This window comes from Clupea harengus, chromosome 23, assembly GCF_900700415.2.
Source record: "Clupea harengus chromosome 23, Ch_v2.0.2, whole genome shotgun sequence".
In the NCBI taxonomy this organism is placed as follows: domain Eukaryota; kingdom Metazoa; phylum Chordata; class Actinopteri; order Clupeiformes; family Clupeidae; genus Clupea; species Clupea harengus.
Genome location: NC_045174.1, coordinates 19,918,695 through 19,939,743, shown reverse-complemented (window position 1 = coordinate 19,939,743; position 21,049 = coordinate 19,918,695). Strand labels below are relative to the sequence as shown.

At 45.5% G+C, this 21,049-nt stretch overlaps 3 protein-coding genes across 4 annotated transcripts; 1 reads left to right on the top strand and 2 right to left on the bottom strand.

The window, feature by feature from the left end:
• Positions 1–6,235: 6,235 nt before the first annotated feature.
• twnk (twinkle mtDNA helicase) lies at positions 6,236–11,849 on the bottom strand. The gene is given in 7 exon segments (XM_012820524.3): positions 6,236–7,445; positions 7,665–7,806; positions 8,419–8,526; positions 9,051–9,291; positions 9,640–10,429; positions 10,431–11,023; positions 11,724–11,849. Coding segments are annotated over 6 exon segments (2,244 nt in total). The 5' UTR covers positions 11,004–11,023; positions 11,724–11,849; the 3' UTR covers positions 6,236–7,055.
• A 134-nt stretch (positions 11,850–11,983) lies between these two features.
• mrpl43 (mitochondrial ribosomal protein L43) lies at positions 11,984–13,291 on the top strand. The gene is made up of 3 exons (XM_012820507.3): positions 11,984–12,230; positions 12,530–12,636; positions 12,830–13,291. The coding sequence occupies exons 1-3, from the start codon at positions 12,100–12,102 to the stop codon at positions 13,045–13,047; spliced, it is 456 nt and encodes a 151-aa protein (XP_012675961.1). The 5' UTR covers positions 11,984–12,099; the 3' UTR covers positions 13,048–13,291.
• Positions 13,292–13,488: 197 nt separating this feature from the next.
• dydc2 (DPY30 domain containing 2) lies at positions 13,489–20,375 on the bottom strand. Of its 2 annotated transcripts, none has more exons than XM_031561326.1 (6): positions 19,918–20,375; positions 19,323–19,433; positions 18,897–18,998; positions 14,758–14,949; positions 14,009–14,185; positions 13,489–13,600 (listed from the first exon to the last, which is right to left on the bottom strand). In XM_031561326.1, the coding sequence occupies exons 1-6, from the start codon at positions 20,062–20,064 to the stop codon at positions 13,580–13,582; spliced, it is 750 nt and encodes a 249-aa protein (XP_031417186.1). In that variant the 5' UTR covers positions 20,065–20,375; the 3' UTR covers positions 13,489–13,579. The 2 variants fall into 2 exon arrangements, with proteins under 2 accessions (XP_031417186.1, XP_031417187.1); XM_031561327.1 differs by having other exon boundaries at positions 14,009–14,173.
• Between the last annotated feature and the right edge of the window lie 674 nt (positions 20,376–21,049).

Here is a 21,049-nt window from a genome sequence, read left to right as displayed (position 1 = left end):
CACACACACACACACACACACACACACACACACACACACACACACACACACACACACACACACACATACACACAAACAAATATGCACACACACATGCACAAACAAATACACACACTTGCACACACACACACACACACACACACACACACACACACACACACACACACACACACACACACACACACACACACACACACACATGCACACACACTCACGCACATACACACACACACACACACACACACACACTCTCTCCACTGAGTGTACTCACAGCGGGTGTTGTCAGAGGGCTGCTTAAAAAAAGAAACAGTTCTCACCACAAGATCAACAATAAAGTGTTGAAGTTACACTAGCTGTTGGGAGTAGAGTGTTGTGCAATCAGAAAAAACAAAGAGAGGCTCATTCGGTCCATGCACAGGGTCCGGGTCTGACAGCAATGACTGCTCTCAGAGGAGGGTAAAGACTCCATAGACCTAAAAGTTAGGGCTTATTTTATATTTAGATATTTTATAAATTTAGAACTGACCTGAGAGCTATCATTAAAAAGAGGCATGTAGTAAAGATTCGATAGACCTAAAAGTTAGAGCTTACTTTATATCTAGACTCTATAGAACTGACCTGAGGGCGATCGTTAAAAAGAGGCATGTAGACAGGGCTTTGTGACCTAGTCTAGACGTATGTGTAGAGCTGAAATGTCAGTAAGTGATCCTTCTTGTCATTGTAAATGGCAGGAGAAGAGAGGCTTGTGGGCATCTTTGCAGAGGAGATGGTGAAAGACATTAAAGACATGCTCTTCTGAGAGGGGCCAGGGAATGGGGGAGGTGTGTGTGTGTGTGTGTGTGTGTGTGTGTGTGTGTGTGTGTGTGTGTGTGTGTGTGTGTGTGTGTGTGTGTGTGTGTGTGTAAGTGTGTGTATGCATGTGTGTGTAAGTGTGTGTGTGTGTGTGTGTGTGTGTGTGTGTGTGTGTGTGTGTGTGTGTGTGTAAGTGTGTGTGTGTGTGTGTGTAAGTGTGTGTATGCATGTGTGTGTAAGTGTGTGTGTGTGTGTGTGTAAGTGTGTGTGTGTGTGTGTGTAAGTGTGTGTGTGTGTGTGTGTAAGTGTGTGTATGTGTGTGTGTGTGTAAGTGTGTGAATGCGTGTGTGTGTAATGTAATGTAAGTAGGGGGAGGGTAATGTGGGTCAAACGTGTCATGCGCACGTGAAGAAGAGCGTGCATGTGAAGAAGAGTAGTGGTGTCCGAGAGGGAAACCCCTGGTGCTCACTCAGCGAATGCCCGACTCCGATGCGGTTCTGGTCCAAATCTGAACCGGATATGGTGGTTCTGGCCCACATCTGGAATAGATGCGGTGGTTCTGGTGCGCACACAAAATTTGAAAATATCAGAAAGTATAATGGACTATATATATCAAGGACTCAGAAAGGCCAACTGTCATTCACAGACTACAAGCAGTAGTAAAGGAAACATCCAATCAGAGCCGGATCAGAAAGACTTCAGAGGCTCTCGACCAATGGCTGACAGGCCTTCTGTATCTGTGCCAGATCATGTCTGTTAAAGAGGAGGGATGTGTTCACACTGATTTTAATGTTATATTTAAAAAAAAAACTTTGGGTGCATTAAAATCAGTGATTACAAGTGTTGCCATACTGTTTTTGCGTCCTGCACCTGAACCCTTCTACGGGTCCTTTCGAATACGTGCACCTCGACAACCATCCATTCTTCAACAGACCACGAGCAACTCTGAAGGAAGCATCAAAACTGAGCCAGAACCAAACAAGACTTCCGGGATGCCGCAGGAACAGCCGACCTACACATAAACCCAGAGACCTACAGATAAACCCAGAGACCTACACATAAACACAGAGACCTACACATAAACACAGAGACCTACAGATAAACCCAGAGACCTACAGATAAACCCAGAGACCTACACATTGACCCTGAGACCTACAGATAAACCCAGAGACCTACACATAGACCCAGAGACCTACAGATGGGCCCAGAGGCCTACAGATGGACCCAGAGACCTACAGATGGACCCAGAGACCTATACATAGACCCAGAGACCTATAGATGGACCCAGAGACCTACACATAAACACAGAGACCTACACATAAACCCAGAGACCTACACATAAACACAGAGACCTACACATAAACCCAGAGACCTACACATAAACACAGAGACCTACACATTGACCCTGAGACCTACACATTGACCCTGAGACCTACAGATAAACCCAGAGACCTACACATAGACCCAGAGACCTACAGATGGGCCCAGAGGCCTACAGATGGACCCAGAGACCTATACATAGACCCAGAGACCTACAGATGGACCCAGAGACCTATACAGAAACCCAGAGATTTACACATAAACCCAGAGACCTATACATAGACCCTGAGCCCTAAAGATACAGATGGACCCAGAGACCTACAGATACAGATGGACCCAGAGGCCTACAGATGGACTCAGAGGCCTACAGATAGACCCAGATACCTACAGATACAGATGGACCCAGAGACCTACAGAAAGACCCAGAGGCCTACACATGGACCCAGATCACAAGACACAGCAAACCCAGAGACCTTTAAGGGCAGAGATCCAAAAGGCCTTCTGTCTGGGCAGAGATTGGCAGATATGCAATCAGAGCCAGCACAGAAAGGGGCTTTAGAGGCTCCGTAGAACCAGAACCACAGAACCACAAGGAACTTCAGGAACATTTGCTGATCTACAGATGGAGCTGGAGCACCAGAGAGTAGCACACGCTGGACAGGATCTTTTCCAGAGTCAGATCTACAATGGCCACTTATTCCCAGAATCAGATCCAATATGGCCACTTATTCCCAGAATCAGATCCAATATGGCCACTTATTCCCAGAATCAGATCCAATATGGCCACTTATTCCCCGACCATAAGCAACAGTGAGGGAATCATCCAGCAAAAGCCAGAACATTAAACAAGCTCAGAGGCCTTCTGTGTGTGTCAGTGTGTGTGTGTGTGTGTGTGTGTGTGTGTGTGTGTGTGTGTGTGCGTGCGTGCGTGCGTGCGTGCGCGCGTACGTGCGTGTGTGTGTGTGCCAAACCACAGACCTGCAACATGATAACAGCTCACTCTGAAATGTCCTGGACCTGCTCTGCACTGCCTTGACCCTGATCCTGCATTCATCCTCTCCTGTGCTACTCTACATTCTGCAAGGCAAGCAGCTAGATTAGGAATCTTCACTCTTCTATCTTTTTCTCTCTATGAGAGAAAGTCTGAGCACTGGTGTGACCCCATTTCTATACATTATGTGATCGCTGGAGTTGTGAGAGAAAACACGCTATGCTAATGTAACAGAGACCTCCATTATAGCCTCCTTGTCAGCACACTCATCTCTGTGCTAGAGGCTGCAGGTCGGAGTCCAGTTTGTGCTTCCCAGAATGCCAGTTTACACACACACTTATCATCTTAATCCATCCTACACGGTTCCTCCCTGCCACGAAAGACAGGTCACTGCGTTCTAGTCGTTCTAGTCTCCCCTGCCACCAAAGACAGAGGTCACTGTGTTCTAGTGGTTCCCTCAGAGGTTGATAAGACGGTGGTATCAGCTTCGGAAAATATGACCACTGGAGGGTAATGACTCAGTGGTGAAATCAGTTTAAATAAGGGGCCTTTAAGATTAAAAAGCATGCTGTAAAACAAGGCTGGAATGTGTTGCTGTGCAGTAAGTCGAGTGATGAAAGCTTGCTGTTTTTCTCTAGCTCGCTCACACTTAATATCAAGACACCATCCAGAGACCACCGTTAGTCAACACATCAGGAGAGGGCTTGCTCAACCCAGCATGGCCATACTAGGAGTGGTTATGCATGCAATATACATGGGCTTTCATATGAAGAGAGTTGTATGTGTGTGTGTGTGTGTGTGTGCGTGTGGGTGTGTATGTGTGTGTGTGTGTGTGTTTAAGTAGCTCACTGTCACTCCTGGCCTGCTGGGCTTTCATATGAAGAGAGTTGTGTGTGTGTGTGTGTGTGTGTGTGTGTGTGTGTGTGTGTGTGTGTGTGTAGCTCATTGTCACTCCTGGCCTGCTGGGCTATCATATGAAGAGAGTTGTGTGTGTGTGTGTGTGTGTGTAGCTGACTGGCACTCCTGGCCTGCTGGGCTTTCATATGAAGAAAGTTGTGTGTGTGTGTGTGTGGGCTTTCATATGAAGAGCTGTGTGTGTGTATGTGTGTGTGTGTGTGTGTGTGTGTGTGTGTAGCTGACTGTCACTCCTGGCCTGCTGGGCTTTCATATGAAGAGAGTTGTGTGTGTGTGTGTGTGTGTGTGTGGACATAGAGTTGCCCTGAATGCAAGAAATGTGTTGGATACAAATAGGAAGTGGGTTTTCATGAAGTTTCTGTTGTCACATCATAGAAACGAGAAAGGAGAATGTTCTCCAGTGCCCTCGAGTATCTCTTGTTTGGTGCATTCAGCAGATTGTTAAGGGTGGCAGTGTGTGTGAAAGACAAGTCCTCAACACAGCTGGTGAACCAATGACAGTGTGTGTGTGTGTGTGTTAGGCATGCTTGAATGCATTCACAAAGTGGACAACAGACACAAGTGGATACTCAGTCATTAGCACCTTTCAAAGGTGCTAGAGAACTCTTTCATCTTGTTTGATCGTACGTTATTTAGATATGCTTATGTTAAATGAGTCAATTCATGTGTAAATGTTTTATTTAAAAAAAATTTTTTTTGAAAAATGCACTAATGAACAATTTCATTTCCTCCCCTTCCTGCTTAAAGGCACGCAAACAATTTGATGAATTTAAAAACCTCCCGGGGAAAACAAAACAAATAAATAATGTTAATGATGTCACAGGAAGTGAGGTGTGTGGAGCAGCATTCCGCTTTAGAACCTTGTGGAGGAAACTAGGTGAGAACAGTGGAGTGGAACTGAGTCTGCCAACAGCATGCACCAACCAGTCCGTCTGGTTGTTCCTCTCTCTGTGTATTTAAATGTCATGGAAATGGGTGAGATTTTAACCTGGAAAGATCCACAATCTGAACCACGCAATGGCTGTTGTCTTGGTAACACAGCGCTGGAAGAACCTCACTGAGATCAAACAGTGGAGTAGCATTTCCTAGATAACAGCATCAAAAGAGTCTAGAGCAGACCTGATGGGGATCTTGTGTGGAGTACTGCATCAGCTGCCACCTGGAAATAGTTCAAAATATGCTCTTGAGAATATTTGAAACACCAGTTGCCTATACCTTACAAAGGGGGTCCACAGTTTCCAAGATTGGTTATCATCGTTGTTCGCATTTCAAAAGGGAGGTTAGCCAACAGGCAGTAAGATTAGGAAAATCAAGCAGTTTCTCTTCTCTTTGTTCTTTCAAACATTTCTTCTAAAAAAAAAATCAGAAACTCAATCTGTCAAGCCTTATTTATACAGTCAGTTTGCCACCCCGGGCTCACAGCATAGCATGTTATTTATAAGCTTTATATATATATATATTTATATTATAGTTTATAAAATAATCACTTTTATGACCTCTGTGCGTTCTTCACTGAGTTTCCATGGATGGAACATGAATCCCTTCCTTCTCGTCTCACAGGAGGTTTGGAGGAAGAACCTGTTTGTCTCACCTGTCCGTCTCCCCCCTCTCTCTCGGGTTAACACCTCTATTGTTTTGGTAAGGAGGCCTCTGTGTTTACGTTTCCATGGGGGTTTTATTATTACTTCATGACAGGTGTGCACATTAACAGCCAATCAGAATCCACACCTGTTTGGTGTGTTTGGTGCCTATGGTGGTCTACTGCACCAGACGGTTCATGACGGGTGTAGACGGCACTGTGGGAACCGGTTGAGTTGCTGCATCTTCTTCACATCATTGGGTCAGTTTTTCACTGTGGAGAGAGCGGAGAGAGAACACACACATCCCAAACACTGGCACTGGAGCAAGTGAACACCCGAACCTGCCCCTCGCCAAAATGTTGTGTTTCTTATTAAATACTTTATATTTTTAGAGTACACAGCAGAACAGTCTGAGCACTCTCCTCGCTAGTCCTATTTTTCATAGGCCACAGTGCCCTCTAGTGGTCAAAATATTGAAATGTTCCTGAAGCAGCCACAAAGACTCAAGTGGGCAGGCCTTTCATTTGGGGAGCTGTCTCAATATATTTCCTTCCTGCCAATGGAGGGTTAAGATGACTTCTCTATTTATATACTACATACTATGTAAACAACAGTCACACATTCCAGGGAAAGGATGTCCCAGTGATAAGAGTTTATTTAGACGGTAACGGACACAGTTAACTATTTGAAGTGCGTTAACTCCACAGCCATCATCTCCAGTATGGCTGTGCTCCTGCACTCTAAACACTCATGAAGCCTGCAGTGCAGACACACAGTGTGTCAGGACACCTGTGACAGTAGCTGCACAACCTTTTCATGATCCACCTCCTTCACAAAGCCCTTGACTGTGACACTAAGGCTAGGTGTCCTTTAAGGTGGATTTTAACCGTTTTCCCTCTTTATTTTAACTTCATCATCAAAAAACATAACATTTTGCAGGCCTTGGTTAAGGGTCCGTGCCAAAAGGCAACATGAGGACGGTATAAAAATAGTCTTTGTGATCCATAGGACAGCTTATAAGTGCTTCTTCTTCTTCATCATCATCATCATCATCACATCCAGGGTCATACATTAACACCGTCTTTCTTACGTCTTCAATCAGAAGAATCCATCCCAGAAAGATCTATTTACCCCACATGGGTAAAAAACAGCAGCTTCTTAGATTCAGTGATACTTTGCTTCAGTAAAGGTATTTTCTTCAGTTCCTCTCTGAGTGACTCAAACCCAGACACATGTAAGAATGGGAATCCTTTTCAAAGGGCCTTTCTCAGGTTGCTATGGCTTGGTGGATTCCATTCTCCATATGGAACACATTCTACTGTTCCGTCTCAAAATTTACCATTCTACTGTTCCATCTCACAATTCACCATTCTGTTGTCCCGTTCATTTTCCTTCCTTCTTTTCTTTACTTTTTCTTTACTCGTTCTTGTCTTTCTTTCTTTCTTGTCTTTCTTTGGCTACAGGTTCTCCCCCTCTCCCTTTGGGCTGTTCCTCCCTGATGCCGCCCCCTTGACAGCTTTGGCTGTTTTGGAGGCTTTGGCCGGCTTCTCCACCTTTTCCTTCTTCTCCTTCCTCCCCCCCAGCACCACCTCCTCCTCCACTGCTCCTCCTGCTCCTGCTCCTCCTCCTTCCTCGGCGGTGCCCATCTTCTCCGGCTTGACCTTGCGGAGCTTCTGCTTGCCCTTGAGTGGAGAGCTGAAGGTCAGCGAGGTCTTGTTGAACTCCAGGGGGAAGATGCCCACGTCTCCGTCGAAGCGGTTCTTGGCCACCTGGAGGGAGCGGCGGCCGGGGCAGGTCACCAGCTTCTTCTCCTGCAGGATGAGCACGTTATCGGCCTCCTGACTGGCCTGGGGATGGCAGCAGACAAGGGACAAACTTAGTTATACAGTCACTATTACACAAAAAAAACTGTACTGTTTTGCAATCATCATCATGTTAGTGTTACATACTGGCATTATAACACAAACACTAGGCTGACGTTAAAACATTCTCAAGGAACGCAAAAAGAGACAGGACAATAGAATGGCCTTACACGTATTACTGTGAGTAAAGTGACCTTTACTGACCTTGGCGGTGCCAAAGATGGAGGCGGTCTGCAGCTCTTTGTCGTCCTCCTCCTTCCTGGGGTGGATGATGAGGGTCACATGACAGCTGCTGTGAGTGGCAAACTTCCGGAAGGCTCCAATGATGTGGTCCTGCACTGCAAACCTGTTTAAAGGCACCACATAACAGACATACATTTAAAGGTGGGGGTCCTCAATCCTGGCAGTCCTTGCGATATCTGAGCTCAGCAGCCAATCAGGTTACACCCCTCCCTTCCATGCTCATGAAGCAACGTTGCCGATTGGCTGGCTTAGTGCATGGATCATTCCAACTGACTTATCCTGTTTGTTTTCCACTTACAGAGCCAGGACTGTGCAGGAACACCAGGGATTTTCCGAGTGCACTCACTGGATGGACAGGTAGAGGAATGCAAGGAGAATTTAACTGAGTTCAATCAAGGACTACACCTTTAAGTCGTACTGCATGATGAATACCACGTGAAGTTATTATGCTTTTCTGTATCCTGTTTTCTGAATGGAGACGCACAACTAAACACCCCTAAACAGATCTACTTTGGGGGTGCACTAGTGAACACCCCTAAACTAAATACCCCTAAACAGATCTACTTTGTCGTGGACTTGTTGTGTGCCTCCAGCTTGAATGGTGACCTCTGACCTCGTGTTCTGCTTGTCTGTGTTGTGAGTGTGGGAGGGTTAGGGTTATGGGGTTAGGGTTCTGCTTGTCTGAGTCCTGTGTTGTGAGTGTGGGAGGGCTTACTTGTCCACAGACAGGTTCTCCTGACCCATCATGAACTGCAGGTTGTCGATGATCACATGACTGATGTCATACAGGTACACAGCATGCTGCATGGTCTCCAGCACCGTCCTAGGAAACCACAACAGCAGATGGAGACATTTACATAGATAATAATATATAATAATAATTATATATAATAATAATAGTTATAATATACTTTAAGCATTTTTTACAAAATGTCTGCCCGGGAAATAAGAAGACACAACAGTGGATGGAGACAATGACATAGGCAGTTATATGTGATATGATAATAATATAAAATAATAATAATATATAATATACTATGCTCAGGAAATAAAAAGAGACAACAGCTGATTTAGTGTGAAGTACAGGCAGTTAGCTGCATGAACTGAATTTAAATCAATTTTCTCTCAAATCAACTGATTGACAACTGACAGTCAGTCAGTGTCATACAGTGAAGTGGTCATACGTTTGTGGCTCTCGCACCACCTCAATCCTCTCTGGTTACACTTCCCACCTATTTATCATCAGAACCGTTTTGAAGAAATATGTGTATCTAACTGTCTGATGTTGAACATATGTACATTAGCAGCCACATCCACCTGCACCCTCCCGCTGTGAAGCCCACTTACTTGATGTTCTGCTGTCCGTGGAAGGTCATGAAGTAGAGCGGCAGCTCCTCGAAGCGGTCGGCCCAGGTGTCGTACTGCTCCAGGTTGTCCTCCAGCCTCTGCAGGGAGAACTGCGTCAGCATGATCTTGGCCAGGCGCACGTTGTTGATCTCGAAGCTGCCCCACAGGGTGTTCACGCCGTTCATGGACAGATCCAGAGCGTACTCGCTGATGAAGGTGGTCTTACCACTGCCCGTAGGACCTGACACACACAGACGCACACAAATGCATGACATGATCTCAAAACCTTTCCCTCCTTCCAGTGCATATTAAAAAAAATGTATTTGATTAGTGGCTGCTTCTGCTCTTCTGTGCCTCAATTAGTTGCTCATTCAACAAAATAGCAGCAGTTCCATTCGTTAATGACAAATATAGCATGTATGTACTAAAAACGCCCTGATGTAAATTACTGAACCATTACATAACAGAAATAAGAAATATTTTAAACATATTACAACAAAATAAACAAATGCAACCCATGATGCAGAATGGTGTAGCCTCTATGACAGGGTACTCCATGTTCTGCAGGTGGGCAGTTCAGTGCACTTACCTGTGAAGACGGTGAGCTCTCCCTTACGATGGCCCTTCAGGATCTTGGTGAGGTCTGGGAAGCGCGTCCACTTGACCCCTGCGACCTGCTCGGTGTTGGCCAGCTCGCCGAACACGTCATCCCTCAGCTGCTTGAAGGAGACGATGGACTTGTGCGCGGCCGGGATGGACGACTTGACGATCCGGGTCAGGTTCCGGCCCTGTGCCAGCGCCTCGGCCGGGCTGGGCTGGTAGTCGCCGGGCCGCACCAGCGAGCAGCGCTTCAGGCCCAGCTTGCGCGAGAAGATCTTGGAGGCCTCCCACGAGCGCATGTCGCCGCCCAGCCACAGGGTGACGCGGCGGAACTGCTCCAGGTAGGGCAGCAGCGCCGGGGGGAGGCAGGAGACGCCGCGCGGCAGCGCCACCGAGGGGAGGCCCGTGGCCTGGCTGACGGCCATGCTGTCCACCTCGCGCCCCGTCAGCACCACCTCCGAGTCCTTGCGCCCCACCAGGGGGAGCCCGAACAGGTTGTGGTAGCTGGAGGGGCGCGGTATGGTGGCTTCGGTGTAGACCACCTGCCCGGCGTCAGTACTCGCGGCTGAGAGCAGTTTCACACCTCGCAGGCTTGAGTCACGCCCGCCGAACCAGGGGAACACCAGGCTCTTAGTAGGCTTGAAGAACCGGACGCCGAACTTCTTCAGGGTGGCGTTGGTGAGCTTTCCGATGCTGAACATGGTCTTGATCACCTGCGCGTCCTCGTCGGGGAGGTCGGACAACGGCACAGCGCTCGACCAGATCCTCTGCACCTCCTTTCAGCTCCATCTCCTTCTCCTCCTGCTCCTCCAGGCTAGCGGGGTACCCCAGCAGCACGTTGGGGTGCATGAACGTCTGGCCTTCCTTCTGCATCACCTCCAAACAGTCCTGGAGGTCCTCCCAGCTCCCCTCCACCCCCGTCTCCATACACAGAAACTGGCCTGTAGTCTTGTCAATGAACAGGAAGAAGCTGTCTCTGCCAGGCACACCAGCGCCACCTGGTGGCTGTTCGCAGAAAATACTAGGTGCATGCAGACAGCTATGCCCGTCGTGAAAGGGTATGTCTTTGGAGCGGAGGTAATGTTTGATGTCCGTCACCGTGACGGGACTTAGGGGGAAGTCCACAATGGACTTGGTGTCCTTCTTGAAGTTGCGGCACAGATTCAGTAAAACTGATGTCCGCTTGGTGGCGTAATACTGTGGAGCAGCGAAAGCCCGCGAATGGAAGCTCCATGGAGGCTGTCGGTTTAACGGAAACGTCGATAAGCATCGTTGAGGGGCATGTTTGGATGAGCAGCCACCTGCCACCCGCAGGAGACAGGTGGCCCTCCGTAGGCATACGCTCGTCCACATGAGCTGCTTTTTCAAGACATCTGAGTGAACATAAATATGAAAACCATCAGTTGAGCACTGAGCACTTTTCTTGTCAACAACTCACCAACTAATGAAATCAATAACTGCTCCTGCAAAACCTATAGTCAAGATGTTTTTTTCTGAAATAACAGTGAGAAAATAATTATTGGCTATTCTTAGTCTCGATTTGTGGTATGAATTTGAAAAGCACACACAAATACAGGACAATGCCTGAACACACACAGACAATACCCTTCCTGAATTTCATGCATTCAGCATCTTATTTGTTTTGACATCACGATATATACTGACAACACGAAATGGAGAGGCAACCACGTTGTTTCCCAGCAGAATGTAGGTCAAATTAAGGTTGCCCAAGGGCCGTTCTTTTTGGGACATCAGACACTCCCACCCCTCCCATATCACTTTAGAAAACACAACATATTTTAACAATCTTAGCTACGTTAGGCAAATAACCTTAAATAATAGGTTAAATACGATGGAATCATGACCGTATTTACTTTGAACCTTTTGTACGCTAACTAGCTAACACGCCACCCAGAGAAGCATCGGGCTCGGGCTACCTAACACGTCTCGGTCATTATGGGGAAAATGCAACAACGCTTACAACAATGTGCGGATGCAAGTTCAATTCCGTTGTAAATACATCAAACAAAATCGACTTAAGACCAAGGCAAACAACTACTGTAAATTACAAACCTGCATACAGTGGAGTTTACTTTTCGTCAGGTGGTCGCAGACCCGCGCTCATACTTGACATTGAGTGCTTCCGAAATGTGTCCGTGTCAAACACAATGCTATTCCACAGCCAAACACAATACTGTTTGTCAGCCACACAATGAATGTAATAATATAATACTGTACTGGAATGTTGAATATATTATATAATTAAAATATTCACTCTATATATATCCTCCTTCGTTAAACCATCTAAAGGTTTGTTTCTGACCGGAACTAAATATCGACGCACCTACTTTTCCGCACGTTATCTTTGTGGACATGCCCTTGTAGCATTTTGAAGGGTCTTGTATGTAGCCTTCAGTCACTTTATAATTGATTTACTGCTAACAGTACAATGACTGCTAGAGGTACCCCTAGTCGTTTTCTACAAAGTGTGCTTCAGAATGGTGTTGGTCGGTATGTTTGTCAGCTGAAGCGCATTTCTCTAGTCTTCTCCAAGAAAGCGCAAAGTTCGAATGGAGCAAGGTAACGTTAGTCTTGTTTTTGCTAGCTAGCTATCTTTTAATTTCTTCAAGCAGGCAGTGGTGCTGCTTCATAATTGTATGCTCGTCGTAATTATATGCGACAGTGTCGGATTTTAGTTAATCAATTTTGAATTGACGATTGGGTCTCCAGTGTCAGTTATACAGTCTATAGCAAGCTAATGTCAACATTAGGCGTTGTAGCCGAGGTGCTCTTCAAGGTTTAGACATTCACGTGACAGCGCAATGTAGGCGTAATGTTTAAGGTAAGCACAACGTTATAACATTTCGACTTTTGTCCAGAAATTTCATTGAAGAGGGTGTGGTGGATTATGCAAAGAAGAACCCTGCAACTGTTGTCTACATCTCCCCGCAACCCTGCAGAATACCCAGACTAGTGGCAGAGTACCGTAAGTATCTGAGAATACCGTCTTGAGATATGTAGCCTGGTTAAAACCACACAACGTTATAACATGGACTTATTTCTAAACTTACAAAAGCCGAAAGTGTGATAAGCAGTGCATGGAAGCCTTTTATTTTTTGCCTATATAATGTCATACCATTGTGTCTGAGGATATTGATCTGCCTATTTTGTCTGTACAGTCAATGGTCACGTGAGAGAGGAGGTTATCACTGGCAAGACGTCTCAGGAGATCTCCGACCTGGTGACCAAGCTGACCAATCAGTCGGGTCTGGACATCATCCGGATCCGGAAGCCGTACCACACCGACTCTCCCAGCATTCAGGGCCAGTGGCATCCCTTCATCAACCGCCCCCCATCAGCCGGGCCTATCCGACCGCCAGGGACCGTTCACGAATGATGTGAACACAGTAATCTAGTGCACCACAGACACTGGCCTCGTGCGGGAGCAGTTGTCAGTGTGTCGACCGTTGTACAGAGTGAACTTGAGCTTGGATGTTTGGATGCACACATGGACTCCAGAGAAATGTTTTAACATTTCTGAGACACAGAAAGAGATGTGGCCATCTTGTTTTCATGCAAAGAGCATTGCTGTCATACCTGTATATGTTTATTTCAACCTACAGTAAAGGTACTGATATTAACCTTTCCCTGATTGCGTAAACAACTTTTACACACACAACCATGTAAGGTGTTAACCGAGGGGAAAAAGGTTCTGAAAAATCTGCAAAGCCGTTACCGGGTCAAAAAAGTGAAAAAATTGTCAAATTTGTAGACACTTGTTAAGTTTTTCCACATCAAATTCGCAATGTAACAGCACAGTCACAAATCAACTCAACACTCAAACCTCTAATAAGTTTAATGGGGTTTGATGGTTGTAAGCGTGATGAACCAAAATCTCTCTTTTAAGGGTAATCCCAACATACTAGGCTTCAGACATCACAACCTCCTTCCTGCAAAAGAAACCACACAAACAAATGTAACGTTATACACAGCAATTATTATTATTAACAGTTGTCTAATTATTGGATGCTTTTCTCCAGTGCACTTTACTGCTCGATACAGATATACATTTTATCAGTAAGTGTATATATATATATATATATATATATATAAATCTTTATTTCAGATGCCAAGTTCCATATAAAATAACAGACATACAACTATAAAAAAAAGAGAAAAACAAAAAGATACAACATACATAATACAGTGTATTATGTTTTTATGTATTCACTTGGGTTGTCTTCAAGTTGCACTTCAGGTTGAGCTAGAGGAACACTTTTGCCCTCTTCAGCATGAAGTGCACATCATTAAATATAAACTCTGGACTGGTCACACTTCACTTTCGTCACAAACGTCACCTTCTCTTTGTCTCCTAAGACCTCTGTGTGTTGGTCCATCTCGTGTTGTTCTTTAACGTGACCCGCTGGTCTTTCAGATGCCGGTTCTGCATTTCCTGGTTCCTCAGATGGTTCTGGTTCCGGTTCTGCTTTTGCTGGTTCCGCAGCATACTGGCTGGGTTCTGGCTGAGTCACCTCCTGCCGAGGAGGTTTATCAGGAGGTGAAACTCGGACCTTGTCATGCCTGACTCTGAAGCTGAGTGCGTTTGAACTGCTACAGGCTTTGATGCAGACTTCCTACCTGAGTGCGTTTGACCTGCTACAGGCTTTGATGCAGACTTTTCTCATTTTCCTCCCTGACAGATCTGAGACACCTTCCTCCATCCTGATTTGTGTAGACTAAAAAATCCAAAATGCCTAACAACTGTCCTCATTTCATGATCATCTCTCAGGCTGTCTCAGTCTCACCATCATTTCATGATCGTGGCAGTTTACCTCTATTCTTGCGTCTTTCGTGTGTCCTGTCTTCCATGTGTCCTGTCTTTTTTCTTTTTCTTCTGTTGGTTTCTTTCTCATGCCTTTTCATGCCTCATTCTGTCTCACTGAATCATCCCTGCCTCACTCTCACGTCCTCTCTGTCCTGTGCTGTTAAAAACCTTCACTGTCTGCATTACATTTTAAATCTGTTCCACCAGGACAGAGGAGACTGTCCTCGGCTGTGTGGACAAAGTCATAGAACACAACAGGAGATATCGGTATAGCAGCTTCACCTCCACTGACTGCTGTTGCGATGGCTCCAGAGACTCTGGGTGTGTCTGGGGGTCTCCGGCCTCTTCCCCCTCAGGCTGAGATAGTTGCCCCTCTCCAGTCATCTGGGCGTCCAAACCAGCCTCCGGATCTCGCTGCTGTTCACCCTCAGCGCCATCTGGAGCTCCAACTGCGACGGTTTCATCCGTTTGTAGCTGAAAAGTTAAGTCACAAGTTCAGTCAGGAGTCAGTTACTGTTTTGACTGCCGTTCCCTGTCTGTCTCTCTCAGTTGGTTCACTTCAAAGCTGCTTCTCAATCCTGCACAGAAGAACACAATACGGGGGCAACCATATAGGAAATCTTTACTTTTCTCATCCGGAGGGTCAGATCTTGCTGTGGGTGTTTTAGGGTACTTTATCTCGTCATGGCAACTTGTAATCCCTGTCTTTCCCACTGAGCAGCTATGCACTGGTCCTTACTCTGCTGGTTTCCCTCCCACACAGGGCACGTTTCCATGCTGCACAGGCCCAGGCCTGCTGTCACCCCTCTGACAGACTCTTCTCATCAGGCTGTTTCTGTCTCTACCCCTGTGTTCAAGCCTCCAACACCCCTTTTGCTAGAGATTCCTGCCTTGTTTATTTATTTATCTATTTTTAAATACTCTACTCCTGTGGCTTCTGCTGTGGGAACAAACCTTATAATAACCATTGGCTCTCTTACACTTCTGTAGGCCTGACGTAATAGTCTTGTGAGCTGAACTGTCACCTTAGATTCTTGCTGGGTTGCCTGTGAAATAGCTCCTCCTTGTGGAGGTTTGGTTAGTGACGGGATGCTGCATTGTGACTGAGATTAGATGAGGGGATTGGAATAATACAGTATTCTATATGGTCTTCCTCTGAACAGCATGAGTGCAAAATGTTGACCCCTTTCCTGTCCTTAAAGGGACACAGACTTAACCTAATGTCCTCTGACCATTTGAACTGTGTCTACAGGTAAGAGAGTATGCTTTTGAGCCTCAGCTTGTTACTTAGCTGTGCAACATATAGAACTCAATGGAGAGAATAGAAAAATAAGAGCTCTTGCTAAATCTCAGAATTTCAGCTGTGATCTAAAAGGAAAGCCTAACGGGCCTAACTCACACAGACCTCTCTCTAGGTCATAAGTTCATAGAGGTTAATGTTCTGCAAACTTCTCTGCTCCTTTTAAATAAATGACCTCAGGTTTTTTTAGTTCATTCACAGTCAGTCAAACTGAAGGGTCACCTCTTCCTCTGGCTGTGGAGCGGGAGTTTTAGGAGTGTCCAGACTGACTGTCTGGGTGCCTGGTTCTGATGGGTCCTCCTGAGAAGGACCCTCTGCAGGCCTCCGACCACCAGGACCAGTGTCAGTACTGGGGTCAGTATCAGCACTGACATTTGGGTCCTGTTGGTTCTGATGGCGAAATGAACAAGAAAGGTTTGATTCTGAAAAAGCTCATGTTACTAATGGCTCAAGCAGTCCATCCAGTGTATATTTTACACACACGAGATATCAAAGGCCAGCACTACAGAGAGGTCGTTTAAACTGATGTTTCCGCCATAAACAAACCCTATGCATCAGTCAAAATAACGGATATTAAAAAAATGACACCAAGCATGTTCACATCGGCTAACAGACACCACACCACCCAGACCGTGCTTCTCTCAGCCAGTGCCCAGACCTTCATCATCTCATCCGACCGCCATTCAGCAGGTTCCATACGCGGTTCCATCTGAGGTTCCCCGCGCGCTGCTTCTCCAGGGCTCTCCCCGGTCTGGGCCTCCTCCAGTCTCACAGGTACAGGTGTGCTCGCAGAGACGGCTCGCTCAGGCTGCACAGGTGTCCGCCTCTCAGGTGTGTCTGCCACCTCATGTGCCTTTTTACATGTTGATGTTTACAGGTTAGAGAGGCAGCTCGACTGTGCTGGGTTTCATTGCTACTTATGAGGCCTTAGTTCTTCTCTACCTACTCAGGTGTGTCTCATTTCTGTCCCTACTTTTGAATCATATATGCTGTATTCTCTCTCTCTGCTTGAGTCCGGTAAGCTTAATTTCTTCTCAGTCAGGCATTGCTAGATTCTTCTCATCTTCTGAGTCACGTAAGCCTTATTCCTTCTCTGTCTCTGAATCAGGCATCGCTTAGTCCTTAGCTGTGTCTGATTTGTATAAGCTGCATTCTTTACCTGGGTCTGATCTGCGTTATCGTTTTCTTCCTGTCCATGTGCTGAAACTGATGTCTGAACTGATGTCCTTGTGTGCCTTCACACCTGCCAGCGGCTTTAAGAGATCACGCTACTTTAAAGCATAACCACTGACCTGATATCCACGTGTGCCTTCACACCTGACACTCACCACTAGCTTTAAGAGATCACGCTACTTTAAAGCATCACCTTCTCTTCAGTCTGCTGTTCAGGTGGCTGAGGCTCCATTTGCTGCGGGGAGGCGTTCTGTGTCTCGCTCACCTCTGCCATGACCTCTGACTGTGAAGCACCTTGTGTTACCTGGTGGAGGGTTTATTGAAAAGGCCCATTTTGCAAAGAAGCAGTTAAAGTGCAACATGAACTTTACTTTCATGTCCATATGACTTGCTCCTCCTCTTCATACTGTAGCTAGATATTTAACTCCATTGTCAATGGAAGACTAAATACAGGAGCTTAAAGGCACAGTGTGTAGGATTTAGCGGTGAGGCTGCAAATTGCAACCAACTGAATATTTCCGTATAAGTCCTGTTCGTTCCATTGGAATTTAATTTCCAATACTGACTGACGGACTATATATTATCCCTTACATATTCCATCGTTGCTAATAGATCCCCCTAAATCCTACATACTGTAGCTTTAAAGCGTCATCACATTCCCCTTTGCACAATAGGACTTGGCATTTGCCATATAGGTAATCAGCAGATCTCTGACCTTGGTTGTATCTGGATGGTCTTCGCCCTGAACTGAATCAGAGGTCTCTCGGACCTGTTCAGAAGCTGTTTGATCGTCAGTGTGTGTTCTCAGTTCTAACCCTTCTGGGTCGGGTTCTGTGAGGTGTTGGGTGCCAGGCTCTGAAGCCACCTGGTGCAGATCCCACAGGACATGTAAACAGACAACTCCATGTCTTAGTCATAATCAGGGCAGACAGAAGAAAAGGAAAAGCTGGAGTCTCATGAAGCTGTCGCCAGCATCACCACCACAGCAACAACAACAACAAAAACAGACTTCATGGACTGCAAAGTCACAATCACTATGGGCTAAAAGAAGAACAAGTTGATCCATCTAATCACAATGCAGAGAACAAAAAAAGGAGGAGTGATAGAAGCACTCAGCACATGACACAATCACCATGGCAATGACATAATCACCATGGCAATCCCACAATCACCACAACCACCACTAGCATGCAGACAGAAGCTTTGTGGCTCGATTACCAAGACTGAACAACACAACACACCTTCACCACTACAGCCACAAACAAGCAGACAGATGCTTTGCCACAGCGTGAAAGCATCTCTCGTTCAAATGGCACATACCATCTTGTGCTGTCATCCAAAACAAAGGAGCAAGCAACAAGGATGCTCAGCATCACTCAATCGCCATGACAACCACACCACACACCCATCACCACCACCACCACCACCACCACCACCAGGTAGATGCTTTGACAGATGCTTTATCAGTTGGACGAAGCATCTCTCTTGCAAACAGAACCTTATTTCCTGTGCTGGCATCCAAAGCATTGCTTCCCGTTTCCTCTGGCGGCTCTGTCTCGCTTTGAGTGGACAGGGCGGCTGTGGCAGTCTGTGCCGCATCACTTCCTGTGCCTGTCTCTGTACTTGTTTCTGATTGTGGAGGGGTTTCCTGTGGAAAATGTCACTTTGAAGGTGAAGTTTAGGCTTAATCCAAAAACCCAAATACAACCTTTTGAGGTACAAATATATTGATGTACAACCTAAACTGATAGTGTTTTGCCAACTGAATCTCATTCCTTCTGATGCGTAAAACTGAAATGAATCATTTTCTTCCTTTTTAATGAAATGGCAATCATTACATCAAACATCCTTGGTTGAGCTGAAATAGAGTACTCATTGTCTGAAAAACAAACAACACACACACACACACACACACACACACCCCACACACAGACACAGAATAACATACCCCATCCTCATCCTCCTTTACTGCCTCCAGTTTTTGCAGGTTGGTCTTCTTTGGTCGGTCTTGTGGTGGCGTTGACGGAGGTGTAGAACCTCCTTTCTCCTCCTTCCCAAGAGAATAAACACCAAGACATCATGAACTGATTACATCACACAAACACTCGTACGCAGAGGCTGTGGAGCAAAAACGTCACGTCCAGCACCCCTTCTATAGGCTCTGTTGGTTAGGAGCTGCTAACTAGGTAACACACCTGCTAACACAGGTTTACTAAAGAAGTCCAAAGTTTACTGCATTCCCTGATGGCGAATTTGATAAACAGACACTCACACTAATAGTGTGTTAGTAGCGTTTTCTTAGATTGTCCAAAACATAATCAACAGCATTCTACTGCAAATGCATGAACACATATACACACACACACACACACACCTCTCGTGCCACTCTGATCCTCTCCTCCTCCTCCATCAGCAGTTTCTGCTGCAAGGCCTCGTCCCTCGCTATGGCTTGCTCCTTCTCCAGTTCCTTCAGGTAGACGTTTCTCTGATGAAAACACAAAGGGAAAACTAGTCAACAGTGTCATGATTGAACAGTTTTGGACTGTGTGTGCGTGTGAGAGAGAGAACGGGAGGTAGAGAGAAAAAGTGTGCAAAAAACACAGTTCATCAATTTGGCACACACACAAAAGGTGTTTCATGAGTTAAATAGTATTAGCTTATTCACTGTTAAATCTGTCATGAGAACTTAGACAAAGAGAATGATGACAAGTCACAGCACTGAAATGGTTACAATTTACATTTAAAATGTTGCATAGTCTCGTCACAGCCTGTACAGTAAGACACCATAATAATTCTGAAAACATAAAAGCCTATGCAGACACAGATATAATTGTACATTTGCATTTTATGAAGTAGGTGCAATGCTGTTTCAAACAAACAATAATGACGTTCACGACAAACAGCCAAACCCAAAACTATAACACTATGAATTAACAACTACTAACAACTAACGTTATCGACACACTCACTTTCTCTTGGTAATCGAGATTTTCTTTGTACTTGTAAATCCACTGTGCTAGAAATTCAATTGGGTCCAAAGGTCTTTGCTCTGCAACTTCTGCCAGACCCTCGGCCAGACATTTTCCCAGACGCCTTTTCAAATACTCCGAGTCCATAGCCTAACGTTACTTCATAAAATCAACAAACTTGACGCGAAACAAACTTGAAGTGAAATTGAATATGATATTTCTATATTAGTTGCAATATTTTTTTGCGCAAAGGTAATTACATGCCTAGACAACCGATTTTTTTCGCTGATGGAAATTCAGAGCGTCTGTGAGTACCCAATATTACCATGACAACGGTGTTGCACACTTAACCTTCCCCTCTTCAAATTAGCGTCCGTGGTAGACGTAGATTACTTCCTAAAGAAATCGGTAAAACTACACTTTCCACTTTCAAGTTCAAGTATTTGCAGACATAGTCCTTGGCCAAAAATGAGGGCAAGATGTCAGGTAGCCTAATATGTCGCCACTGACTATCTGGCTGACTGTCAAATCTAACCATTGAACATTTTGATTTGTTTTACCCGTTCTACGTTTCTGAAAGTATCTGAGTTTCTGGCGAGGAACTATAATTTATATTATATAAATAGTAAATATTTTATTATTATTACTATTATTATATTATAATTTGTATATTATATGAAATAATTTAGACTGCTCTGATGAATGAAAGCGACCTGGCCATGGTGGGCCTGCATTGCTTTGAAATCCACTGCACCCGTGACGTAAACTCCTGAACTGAACATTTTGTTGTGGTTGTAAGGCATGGCTATTTTAAGGTATGGATCTCAAACCTATGAAACCGAAGACCGGGAGATCCACGAGCAGAGGAGAACCGTCGCTGACTGGCTTGTTTAGGAATGGAACGCACTGCAAATCGATAGACACCACGCCCCACAGCTGTCGCATTCTACGGAACTGCTGGAGGGGAAACGGTACTCCAGCCGTCGCTCGCTCTAGCTGCAGCAGCTGTCAGGCCTTGACCTACATGGCACCCTGGTTGACAAACTTTCTCTTAATTTAAATTCAACAACATCATTACACTGCGTAAACATGATTGTCACCATTATTGCAGGTGCATTGGAAAAACTGTCAT